Here is a 13,964-nt window from a genome sequence, read left to right as displayed (position 1 = left end):
ACTGATTTAAGAAAAGGCAGATATATTCAAAAGAACTGAAAATTGTATTCTAAAATCATCCTCAAGGAAGAATACATGTGTACAGGCTTGAAGGTTTAGAAGCTTTGCATACATAAGGCAATAATGACTATATTCCAGTTCCAGTATAAATGAGCATGAGAAAGTACTCACAGATAATTTAACATATTTTCTTGAAAATAAGTCTTTTCCTCTTTCATTATTTCTGATTTATTACACAGATACTGTTTTTTCCTTAGGTTTTTCGCAAGACAAATGGGGTTAAATGGCTTGCCCAAGACCACACAGTTAGGTATATTAAGTGTTTGAGGCTGGATTTGAACTCATGTACTTCTCACTCCAGGGCCAGTGCTCTATCCAGTACGCCACCTAGCTGCCCCACGCATATACTATTTTGTGAAATTATTAATCTGTTGCTAATGTACCTTCATCAGGTTAGGCAATCTTTAGGAGAAGAACTGAATATTTCTAGGTAGATTGAAAGTTGAGATTAAAACTAATGTATTTGTTGTTAGCTAGTTTGTAAACCAATTATCTTGTTTTTAATTTATTCCTAATATTTTTACAGTATTATTATTCAGTGCGAATTTTTCCTGGGCAAGAACCTGCTAATGTTTGGGTTGGCTGGATTACATCAGATTTTCATCAGTATGACACAGTCTTTGACTTGGACAGAGTTCGAACAGTAACAGTTACTCTAGGAGATGAAAAAGGAAAAGTACATGAAAGGTTGGTTTCTGTTACTTTTCTTTTAATTGAATAAAATTTAATGTAAATTTTGCTTGTATTGGTGAACCTGTGGAGTTATTTCTTGAATTTAATATCCAAAGTAATGAAACAATTTAACCTGGCTGTTCATGTCAGTGTCCCTTTTGGTACTCTTCCCTACAAGTTAAGATTTTGAACCTAGTGAAAATAATATTGGCAAATTAGAGAATAATTAACTGTTGTGGGTAATAATCTTATTTTCAAGTGACTTTGTACTTGACAGTGGGATGGGAGGGAACAAAAAAATTCTAAATTCATGATTTTAGGTTTTTGTGATGAGTGATTATTAAATATTTAGGGTTAGTTTTACATGTATCTTGGGAACTGATCAGTCATGGTGGGGAGAAGAATGTGGTGAAAATGTGGGATAATAGTTTAGAGCAGGTGGCTAGAATTTGAATGGAGACTGAGGAGTAGTGGGTTCTTTTCTCAGCTTTGCCATTGACTCGCTGTGTGGCTTTGGGTAAGTCACTTAATCTTTCTGTGCCATCTTTTTTTTCCATTTGTAAAAATGAATCAAACTCAAACCAAACCTTCAAAAAAGTGAAGAAGTCTTTATCTTCCTTGCAGAATAAAACAAGAGAAGATCTAACCATTCCCATCCACTTCTGTGCCCATCCATCCTCTCTGGTCTGCTGGGGCAGGTTTTCTTGGAAAGAGCTCTCCATAGTGTTGCTTCTTTCCTGTACTTCCCAATGTCGTTTTCAGTTACTGGGAAACTTAATCCCCTGCCTTCATATAAAAGAGCTTGAAAAGTTGTGGGATTAGTAAAAGTCTGAAGGAATGCCTTGCTTTAGTATGGGAGCAGGAGCAGCGAACTTCTAATAGATTTCTCAGGGGAAACCTTTGGCTTTCAGAGATCGCGATCATTTAATGAGTTTCCTTTAATAAGAAAATAACTGTTGTAAGGATAGGCCTGCTGAGTGGGAGAGATGATTTTGATGTGTGTGGATGGGAGGAGTGGGGTTGGAGATGCAGAAAAGTTATTGGGGGAGAGTCTTATGTAGATGGCACACAGAAAGACAGTCAACTCTTGATTATTCAGAGGCCTATTATCTAGTTTGTTGATTATCCAAGCACTTCATTTTAACTTCTCTCCCTCCTCCTGCCTGATTTTTGGCTATTTTGCTCTACTTGTATTAGAGAGTGGCAGAAGAAGGGAAAGAAGTCAGCTTTAATGCTTATTACCATCTCTGGCTAATGATGGGACAAAATGTTAAAACTAATGGCTAAAATCAGTTTTTTCATTATTGTCACTGAATTTTTTTATATCTTTGCAAAGCACATGCCTATTATAGGTGATTGGGAGTTGACTATAGAGGGATTTTGATGTGTTGCCAAATTTTATGGATCTTGAATATTTGATGGCTCACCTACCAACATAATAATGCAGTATTCTTGATAGTATGTGGAAATACTTCTTGATGCAGAAAAAGGAGGAAAGGGCATGAAAGTAAAAGTTATTGTAATTGTTATTTTTGAATAGTTAAACTTTTTTGAACCTCAGATAAAAAGTAGTTTGGTTTGAGTTTTTTGAGGGAAGGTGCAGGTCAATTCTTACTTTTAAAACTTGTTGACCTGTCCCTATTAGGTATGAAACTTAGAAGAGTATAAGACCTGATTCAGAATTCCCACTGAAGTCAACAAGTTTTGCTCAGAACCACAGAATCAGGTCCATTATGCACCTATCCCATTACAGCATGCGCTTGTTGCTTGCGCAGAATAATTTAGGTTTAGTGTGCAAAATGTACATGTTTGCTGTATCTGTGGGTGTACATAGATTAAATGTCTTTTGAAATTCAGCATCAAACGCAGCAACTGCTATATGGTGTGTGCGGGTGAGAGCATGAGCCCTGGGCAAGGACGCAACAATAATGGATTGGAGATCGGCTGTGTAGTGGATGCTGCCAGTGGTTTGCTTACCTTTACTGCAAATGGCAAGGAACTGAGCACATATTACCAGGTACATATTTCCTTGCTGACATCACACTTTTAGGATTTTTATGGAATGTTTATTCCTTTATAGAGAAATACTCATTTTGAATGATGATGTTGGTGAAATTGTCTTTATAAAGCAGATTTGAATAATTCTTTTTTTAAAAAAAAGTGTAATTCCTTCTATCTATTTAAGGTCTAATGAGAATTGTAACAGGAAATAAATCCAAAATAAATAAAAATGCACTCTATAACTATTTTTGAAAGATATTCAAAGTATGAGGGAAAATTCTGCAGTTACTTGCTGTGATTTATTAGGAATTCCAAAAATATATTATCTTAGAATTTCTTGCTATTTTTCACTTCTTATATTTATTTATGATTTTAGGTCGAACCAAGTACAAAATTATTTCCTGCAGTTTTTGCACAAGCTACAAGCCCTAATGTTTTCCAGTTCGAGTTAGGAAGGATAAAGGTAAGCAAGGGAATTTCCTTTTTTTTCCCCCTTGTAATGACAACCATCTTTTGGGTTGAGTTGGGTATTTTATTGACATTATGACAAACTGTCAGTGTTTCCCAATACTCACCCTCTATATAATGAACTCTCATCTCCTGAATATATACACGAGGGCAACATTTCTCAGACTTTTTGCTCTCAGTATCCCTTTGTACTCCTTTAAATTACTGCACACATCCCTCTCCCCACAAGCTTTTTTTATACTTCTAAAATCATATTAGAAATTAAAACATCTTAGTATTATTATGAAGTTAATTTTGACCCTTTCAGGGTACCCCATAACCACACTGATAAAAGCAGCATTGGAACATCATTGGCTTTCTAAGACCAAAGGAAGAACTGGTTTTATTGACCTGAAAAATTAAGTTTAACAAATGATAGTGCATAATTTCCAGAGAAAAGTTTATACATGAAGTGTATTTGTCCTGAGAATTTCGAGAGTATAATAAAATCTAAAAACAATGACTTTCTTTAATTGTTTAATGATTTTTGTGATTTTCAAATCACCAAGATTAGAAAAAAGTTGAAAACATTAAGGGTGAGGGTGAAGGTACATATTATTTTGTAGTGAATAGAAAAAGCTGGCTTAGTTTTTGTATTTGTAATAATTTCTCTCACCCAGATGTTTTCTGTATCAGTGAAATTATTATGTCCACCACCTCTTTCTTAACTTCATATTCAATTGAAGCTATTTTTACAAAGTTACCAGTGATTTCTTAAATGCTAAACTTAATGACATTTTTAAGTACTTATGTTTAATTTATTTATGTATTTGACATCTACTTCCCATGGTTACTGTCCTTAAGTTTTTGCAACACAGCATTCTCCTGCTTTTCTAGTTGTCTTGCTGACACCCCGTCAGTCTCTGTTGCTGGATATTCTTCAGGTTATACCCATTAACCATGAATATTCTCCAAAGGTCTGTCCATGGCCTGCTTCAATTCTTCTCTACTTATCTGCTCACATGAGTTCAATTATCATTTCTATGCAAATAATTTCCAGATCTATATATCTGATTGAGTTCCAGTTCACCTACATTTTGGACATCTCAGTTTGTATATTTCAAACTTAACATGCCCAAAACAGAACTCATCTTTTCCCTCAAATCTTCCTTTCTTCTTGTCTCTAATTACCATCAAGAGGACCACTAATTTCCATTCACTTGAGTTTATAACCTCTGTCTGTCCTTGACTCCTCATTTGTTCTTGTACCATACATCCAATGAGCTTTACTAGATTAAAATTACACTAAGATTTTTGGGATCTATATTATCTATTTTTTTACCTTCTCATATATATCCCCTTCTTTCAATTCATACAGGCACTAGACCCTTTTTCACCTTTTGCCTAAACTTTTGCAAAAGCCTACTAATTGATTGATCTACTTCAAGTCTCTCATCACTCTAAATGAAATGTTTGCATTTAAAGACCTTGCTAGCCTAGCCATGTTGTTCTTTCACAGTTTCCTTATACTTTGTTTTCTTCTCCACTATTTATGATCCAGTTACCCTGGCCTATTTGGCATTCTTTTCACACAACACTCCATTTCCAATTGCATTCCTTTTTGTTGGCTGTACCCCATTCCTGGAATGACTTTCTTCTTCATCTCCAACTACTAACTTCTCTGACTTCTTTTCAGGCCAGATTATATCTTACTTTCTATAGGAGGCCTTTCCTAGTCCTTCTGGTATTGGTCTTGGCTATGTACATACATCTTGAATACATTGACTATTGTCATATTGGTTTCCTCATTAAAATGTAAATTTACTTATACCAGGGACCATATTTTTCCTCTCTGTGTATCCTTACTACTTGGTACAGTGCATAATGAATAAGTATGTGATAATGATAAATACTTGTTGACTTACAACAATTCTTGAGGTATTAGACATTATTACCCCTATTTTAAAGAAACTTTATCTCTTTGATATTATAAAATAATAGCCTATTCTGGTGAATGGAGTCCAGAGTAGTGAGTTCTAAACTTTTTTTTTATCATACATTCTTATCAATTTGAAACTTTTAACCACTCAACACTAATCTTTGTTACTTATTTTAAAACTTATTACTTCTCCCCTGAGTTTAAATATCATAGCTATGTACTAGTCTTGCCCTAGAAACATTAGTATGGACCACACCATGGTAAAATCAGATTGAAGTATGGCATTTAATCCCATTGTATTTTGGTTGATGAGAAAATAGAGGAAAGCAATGGTGAAATTAGAGACTAGAGTCACAGAGCCAAGAAGATAGCTCCTGTTCCTGAACTTCTTGTGGTCCATGACTGATGTGGAATAGGGGAGAGAGCACTGGATGTCTTTGGTGCTATGAATGTTGGCTCATAGACACGATTGATAGAGAGATAGATAGTGAAATATTTATTAAGTTTTTATGCCAAGCCTTGAGCTACAATGACAAGAAACTGAAGCCAGATCCTCAAGCCCTGTGAGGCCAGATATGGTGTTGTCCCATGCTATTCACTCCAACTACAATCAAGGGGCTTACATTCTAATAGGGAAAAACAAAACATAACAGGTATTGCAAAGAAGAAAATATAATTGGGTACCTCTGTGTGAGGAGGGAAGGGCAAACAGCTCTTAGAGAGACAGAACAGGGTATGGATGAATTACAATATACTTATCTAATGTCAAGAATTCATCTGAGAGACAGCAATTCTGAGCTTTTTCACCTTATGCTGAACAATCTATGCAAGTAGGAAAACATGACTTGCTGAAGAAGAAACAAATGAGGAGTCTTTGGGAACTTTGCCTTCAGTAACTTCTTTGGAGTCTTGGCTCTATTTTATTTTATTTCCTGGAGAAGGACCCCAAGGTGCTATTAGAGGCCATCTAACTTCTGCAGAGCCTGGCTTAGCACCCAAACCACCTGCAGGACCTGCCTTGTTGGATCCTAGTGTACATCTTTTCAGAGATCCTGAGTCTGTGCTTGAGTGGTTCCTGCAGATCAGTTTCACTTTGATCTTATCAATACCAAATTGTTATAACTTCTGCCAATGGGTTTGAAGAAGGTCCCAGGAATCTTGCAACCCCCAAACTAGGAAAATTGCCTACTTGGAAGCAATTGAAATCACTTTTGTGGAAGTTTAATTGTCACAGAAAAGATTGTGAAGGAGAGAAGTCACATATATTCCAGAGAAAGGGACTAGCATCACCTACTGGCTGGCCCACTTGGAATCACTAAGTCCTGTGAGCAAAGCCTCTAGGGATTTCAGCACCAGAGGTCTGTGAACCAGCCCCGCCTACCCCTCCCCAACACAAGATCCTAGGAAAATCAAGAAATACCAGCAGAAAGTGGGGTTCATTGAAAAATTACCTAGAATCAACAATCCTAAGTCAAAGAGAACTAGAACTTTAGAGGAAAAATCCAGCCCCAAAAAGACTTTGTAGAAGAGATCAGGAAGGAGTTTAAAAATGAAGTGGAAAAATTGGGGAAAAATGCAGGGGAAAAATGCAAGAGAAAATGAACACTTTGCAAGAGAAAATTATCATCTTGCAACAAGAAAACAAAAATACACTTGGACAAGTGCAAAAGAAAATAATTCTCTCAAAATCACAATTGGAAAAATGGAAATCTTCAAAAGTAGAATTGACCAATTGGAAAAGAAGTTGCAAAAGGTAAAAAAAGAAAATTCTTCTCTTAAAAAAAAAGATTGGAATTTGTGGAAACTAATGACTTCATGAGACAACAAGAATATGTTAAACAAAACCAAAAAAAATGAAAAAATAGAAGAAAATGTAAAATACCTCATCAACCAAACAAATCACCTGGAGAATAGATCCAGGAAAGATAATTTAAGAATCATTTGGCTTTCTGAAAATATTGAGGAAAAAAAAGGATATATAGTGAGGAGAATTGCCCTGATATCATGGAACCAGAGGGCAATATAGTTATTGAAAGGATACATTGCTCCCCTCCTGAAAGGGATTCCAAACCAAGTAATAATGTGGCCAAACTCCAGAACTATCAAATAAAAGAGAAAATCATGCAAGCAGTCAGAAAGAAACAATTTAAATACCAAGGAGTCACAGTAAGGATTACACAGGACCTTGCTGCATCGACATTAAGGTATTGAAGGGCCTGTAATATGATATTGCAAAGAGCAAGGGGGCTTGGAATGCAGCAAAGAATTCACTATCCAGCAAAAGTGAACCTTCTCTTCCAGGGGAAAAGATGAATATTTAATGAAATAGGAGACCTGGCACCTACACAGAAATTGACCATGTACTAGGGTATAAAAACCTCATGATCCAAAGCAGAAAGGCAGAAATAGTGAATATTTCCTTTTCAGACCATAATGCAATAAAAATCACATGCAATCATGGGCCATGGAGAGATAGACCTAAAACTAATCAGAAATTAAATAACTTCATTTTAAAGAATGAGTGGATCAAACAACAAAATTGCAATAGAATTAATGATTTCATCCTAGACAATGACAATAATGAGACAACATATCAAAACTTATGGGATACAGTCAAAATAGTTATTAGGGGATATATTATATCTCTGAGTGCTTACATGAATAAAATAAAGAGAAAATCAATGAACTAAGCATGCAACTAAAAAAATTAGAGAAAGAAGGAACAAATTAAAAAATCCCCAGTTTACCAAATTAGAAATTTTTAAAGGTAAAAAATTAATAAAATCAAAATTGAACTAATAATAAATAAAGCCAAGAGTTGGTTTTATGAAAAAGCCAATAAAACAAATAGATCTTTGATTAATTTGATTTAAAAAAGAAAAAAGAAAACAAAATTACTAGTATTAAAAATGAAAAAGATGAACTCACCACCAATGAGGAGGAAATTAAAAGTAATAATTTAGAGCTCTTTTGGCCAACTGTATGCCAATAAATTTGATAATCTGAGTGAAATGGATGAATATTTACAAATATATAAGTTGTCCAGGTTAAATGAAGAAGAAATTAAATACCTAAATAATCTTATCTCAGAAAAAGAAGTTCAACGAGCCATCAGTGAACTCCCTAAGAAAAAATTTTCCAGGGTTAGATGTATTCACAAGTGAATTCTATCAAACATTTAAGGAACAATTGATTCCAATTCTGTATAAAATTCTCTATATTTGGAAAACCAGGTGAAGGAACTTTGCCTAAGTCCTTCTATGACAACAATATGGTGCTGATACCTTAAACCAAAAAGAGTCAAAATAGAAAAAGAAAATTATAGATCAATTTACTTAATGAATATGGATGCAAAAACCTTAAATAAAATATTAGCAAAGTGATTGCAGAAAGTTATCACTAAGATAATACATTATGACCAGGCAGGATTTATTCCAGGAATGCAGGGATGGTTCAAAATTAGGAAAACTGTTAATATAGTTGACTATATCAATAACAAACCTAACAGAAATCATATGATTATCTCAAGAGATCCTGAAAAAGCCTTTGTCAAAATACAACACCCATTCCTACTAAAAACACTAGGGAGTGTAGGAATAAATGAATTGTTCGTTAGAATGTTAAGCAGGATCTATCTGAAACTATCAACATGCCTTAAATGCAATGGAGAAAAGCTAGAGGAATTCCCAATAAGATCAGAAACAAGGATGCCTGATATCACCACTGCTATTCAATATTGTATTAGAAATGTTAGCTTCAACAATAAGAAAAAGAAATTGAAGGAATTAGAATTGGGAAGGAAGAAATAAAACTCTCAGTCTTTGCTGATGACGTGATGATTACCTAGAGAACCCTAAAAAATCATTTAAAAACTCCTGGAGACAATTAACAACTTTAGTAAAGTCACAAGATATAAAATAAACCCACATAAATCCTAAGCATTTCTATAACTAGCAAGGTACAGCTGCAAGAGCTTGAAAGAGAAATCCAATTTAAAATAACTTCAGACAATAAAAAACACTTCAGAGTCTACAGACTCAGAAACTATGAAAAAAATTATGAGACATTTTTCACACATATAAAATCAGTTTTAAATAACTGGGCAAATATCAACTCCTCCTGGATAGACCAGGCTAATATATTAAAAAATGAAATTCTACCTAAATTAAATTACTTATTTGTGCTATTTCAATCAAACTTCCAAAAATTACTTTAAATGAACTACAAGAAATTGTAACTAAGTTCATATGGAGAAACAAAAACACAAGAATATCAAGGGATTTAATGAAAAAAATGTGCAAAAGAAGATGACTTAACCTTACCAGATCTCAAATTATATTACAAAGCATCAGTCATCAAAACTGTCTGGTACTGGCTAAGAAATAGAGTGGTAGATCAATGGAATAGACTAGGTATAAAAGAGACAGCAGGAATTGATTATAGTAATCTGCTGTTTGATAAACTCAAAGAGTCTAGTTTCTGGGATAGGAACTCACTCTTTGATAAAAGCTGCTGGGAAAATTGGTCAATAGTATGGCAGAAACTTGAATTATACCAACATCTCACACACTATACCAAGATAAGATCAAAATGGGTGCAGGATTTAGACATAAAATACAATATTATAAGCAAACTAGGAGAACAAGGAATAGTTTATCTGTCATATCTATGGAAAGGGGAGCAGTTTATGTCCAAGGAAAAGATAGAGAACATCATCAAAAATTAACTGGATAGTTTTGATTACATTAAATTAAAAAGCTTTTGCACAAACAAAACCACTGTAATCAAGATAAAAAGAAATGTAGTAAATTGGGAAAAAATTTTTGCAACTAGTGTTTCTGACAAAGGACTCATTTCTGAAATATATAGAGAATTCAATCAAATTTATACATTCCCCAATTGACAAATGGTCAAAGGATATGCAAAGGCAATTTGCAGATGAGGAAATCAAAGCTATCCATAATCGTATGAAAAATTTCTCTAAATCATTACTGATTAGTTACTAATTAGAGAAGTGCAAATTAAAGTATTTCTGAAGTGCCACCTCACAACTCTCAGATTGGTCAATGTGACCAGAAATAACTGATCAATGTTGGAGGGGATGTGGGAAATCTGGGACACTAATGCATTGTTGGTGGAGCTGTGAAATGATCCAGCCTTTCCAAAGAGCAATTTGGAATTATGCCCCAAAGGCATATACCAGCCATACCACTACTGGGTCTATACCCTGAAGAGATTATTAAAAAGGGTAAAAATATCACTTGTCCAAAAATATTCATAGCATTTCTATATGTGGTGGCAAAGAATTGGAAATCGAAGGGATGTCCAACAATTGGGAAATGGCTGAACAAATTATGGCATATGTAATGTATGTTATGGAACACTATTATTCTATTAGAAACCAAGGTGGATGAGATTCTAGCAAAGCATGGAAAGACTTCCATGAACTGATTGATGCTCAATGAGATGAGCAGTGAGATGAGCAGAACCAGAAGAACACTATATACCCTAACAGCAACATGGGGGTGATGATCAACCTTAATGGACTTTCTCATTCCATCAGTGCAATAATCAGAGACAATTTTTAGGGCATCTGCAATGGAGAATACCATCTGATTCCAGAAGGAACTGTGGAGTTTAAATAAAGACCAATGATTATTACCTTCAATATTTGAAAAAAGTTGTCTTATGTACTATGTAATTTTGCCCTCTCTAATATTTTATTTCTTCCTCAAGGATTTGTTTTTTCTTTCAATACATTCAGTTTTGATCAGTGCATAGCAGAGAAACAATGTAAAGATTATCAGATTGCCTTCTGTGGGAGGGAGTGTGGGGCAAAAATTGAAAAATTCAAAACCTTACAAAAATTGATAGGTAGAAACTACTATTGTACATAACTGGAAAACAAATAAAATATTTATAAAAAATAATTGCTTTTCCTACCTCATCTCCCCACTGTAGTCTCTTCTTTATTTTGCATTGTAATTGAAGACACAATGCCTGGCCTAATAGGTGTTTGGTAAATGCTTGCTAATTAATTTAACTCCTATTTAACTCCTAATTTAATCTCCTAATCTTGCTGGAAGACTTCCAGTTATAAGAACCTTGTCACCTATTGAGGCATCCAATTGTATTTTGAACTTCTTGGGAAGATTATTTTTTTCTTAATCACTAATATCTTTCACTATAACTTCTACCTTTTGTTTCTTTTTCTTTCTTCTGAGATCCAACCAAACAAAACTCCATCAAAATTGAGAACATCATCTAATTAAATTAAAAAAACAAAAATAAAAATGTTTAGCTTCTACCCTTGAAGAATTTATAGTCTGATAGGATTTGAACCCCAGCCCTATCAAAGCAGGCAGCTAGGTGGCACAGTAAATAGAGTACTTGGCCTTAAGTTAGGAAGATTTAGCTTACTGAATTCAGATCTGACTTCAGACACTCAGTATAACCGTGTGACCCTGGACAAGTCACTTAACCCTCTTTGCCAAGAAACTGTCCAGTGGGGTCATGAAGGATCAGACATAAATGAAAAATGACTGAATGACAACAACAAATCTGTCGCAAGCTGTGTATTTCTATTCAGATATTTAACCTGAGTCCCACTTAACCTACTTTCAAAAGAAGGATAATAATACAAGTACGACCAACCCCACAATGTTTTTTGAAAAGGTTCATTGTAGAATATTAAACATATAAATGTCAGCTACAGTTACATTGAAAAATTATTGTAAATGGTTATTTCTCTTGTTTTGCTTTTCTCAGAATGTAATGCCACTATCAGCTGGATTATTCAAGAGTGAACATAAAAATCCCATTCCACAGTGCCCTCCACGTCTCCATGTACAGTTTCTCACACATGTTCTTTGGAGCAGGATGCCAAACCAGTTTCTGAAAGTTGATGTTTCCCGAATCAGTGAACGCCAAGGATGGCTGGTGCAGTGTGTAGATCCTTTGCAGTTCATGTCCCTTCACATCCCAGAGGAGAACAGGTTGTTTTTGTTTGTCTGTGTTTTTTAATTTAGGAATCTTGGACTTATAAGAGGAAACTTTGGGAAAAATAAGTTGTTATAAAGAGCTAAACAAAATAAAATAAAGGGGTAGCTAGGTGGCATAGTGGATAAAGCACTGGCCCTGGAGTCAGGAGTACCTGGGTTCAAATCCGGTCTCAGACACTTAATAATTACCTAGCTGTGTGGCCTTGGGCAAGCCACTTAACCCCATTTGCCTTGCAAAAAAACCCCCTAAAATAAAATAAAACAAATTCCCTTTGCTGGTAAGAAGCTATTTTCTTTGAGTCAGATCTGAATTTTATCTTTCTGATCAAATGCTTAGTGAAAAATTCATTTTATTTAAATTCAATGTAACATCCATTTATTAATTATGCTGAACTCAGAAAATGATTGCTGTCATTTTATCTGTAATACTTCTAACAACATGTATAAGATATACAAATTACCTCCTCTGATTGATGTAACACTCTAGGTGAAGATCTAAGATTGAAAAGAAAAGATATAAAGTAATGCATTCTCTTTTCCTTTGCTTTGAGGAACTGTAGGAGATAATCTAATTTTCAGTCATTTTAAACTCAATCATTTTAGAGGTTTTACATCATAAAACATTTTAGAAAATATTATTCTTATATGAGTCCATCCTTATATTAAACAATTTTCTCTGGAAGTTTACATTTCTCTTCAGATTTAAAATTCTTGTGATTTTGCTTCTTTCACTTTGGGGTATATGCTAATGTTTGTGTATGTGTATTTTAATTATAGTCAAATATACAATATGACAAAAGCAGAAATCACAAATATATGTTCCCACCTCTGGTAAATATAGTCTCTATGACTGACCCCTGGAAAGTTCACTAAACTCTTAGAGATTACAAATGACATAGAAGATGCTGTCGCCTATTGGGAAAGGAGGTTTCCTCATTTGAGATTTCCCTTTACTATTAAAATCAAAGTATCTTTCCCTAACCCTAAGTTTCTACCTCATATATTTTGTTTAATAATTCAGTCATAAAATTTAAGTTGCTTCTTATGGTGAAGAGAGTGATAAAGCCCTTGAGGTTTGTAAGTTCAGAACCTATCAGCTCATTTTTGTTTTTCCAAAATGAACGATGTAGTATTCCGAGGAGTGCTGCGTGAGGAGCAAAGATTTCATTTTTGACATAATTTGTATATATATATATATATATATATATATATATATATATATATATATATATATATATGTAAAGTATATTGTAATAAAGAAGATGCAGATTTTCTTTCAAATCTGCTACTAAAAGGGCTTCAATTTTGACTAATGTGCTTTAACTGCCTTCAGATGCATTTTTTTAAAGAAAGTTTTTATTTATTTTGAGTTTTACAATTTTCCCACCATTCTTGCTTCCCTCCCCCTACTCCCAATAGAAGGCATTCTGTTAGTGTTTACATTGGTTCCATGTTGTACATTGATCTCAGTTGAATGTAATGACAGAGAAATCATATTCTTAAGGAAGAAAAATAAAGTATGAGATAGTAAAATTACATAATATAACACTTTTTTTTTTCTAATTTGACAGTACTAGTCTTTGGTCTTTGTTCAAAGACCATAATTCTTTCTCTGGATACAGATGGTATTCTCCATTGCAGACAGCCCCAATTTGTCTCTGATTGTTGCACTGATGGGATGAGCAAGTCCATCAAGGTTGATCATCACCCCCATGTTGCTGTTAGGGTGTACAATGTTTTTCTGGTTCTGCTAATCTTGCTTATAGATGCATTTTTTAAGATTCGACTCAACTTACATTTTATAAAGTGCTTATTGCGTGAAGAACACTAATAACTAGGACAAA

General features: G+C 34.2%; 1 protein-coding gene across 13 annotated transcripts in view; it reads left to right on the top strand.

Moving 5' to 3' along the window:
* The window catches only part of RYR2 (ryanodine receptor 2), a 766,826-nt gene that overhangs the window by 473,637 nt on the left and 279,225 nt on the right, over positions 1 to 13,964 (top strand). For all 13 annotated transcript variants that reach the window (XM_074222945.1, XM_074222939.1, XM_074222937.1 and 10 more), the window contains 4 exons: positions 587 to 747; positions 2,590 to 2,749; positions 3,110 to 3,196; positions 11,888 to 12,114. In XM_074222945.1, the coding sequence (XP_074079046.1) occupies positions 587 to 747; positions 2,590 to 2,749; positions 3,110 to 3,196; positions 11,888 to 12,114 (635 nt within the window). The remainder of the gene's footprint in view (positions 1 to 586; positions 748 to 2,589; positions 2,750 to 3,109; positions 3,197 to 11,887; positions 12,115 to 13,964) is intronic.

The sequence above is a fragment of the Macrotis lagotis genome, chromosome 2 (assembly GCF_037893015.1).
Source record: "Macrotis lagotis isolate mMagLag1 chromosome 2, bilby.v1.9.chrom.fasta, whole genome shotgun sequence".
In the NCBI taxonomy this organism is placed as follows: Eukaryota; Metazoa; Chordata; class Mammalia; order Peramelemorphia; family Peramelidae; genus Macrotis; species Macrotis lagotis.
This window is presented reverse-complemented; position numbering and strand designations above follow the sequence as displayed.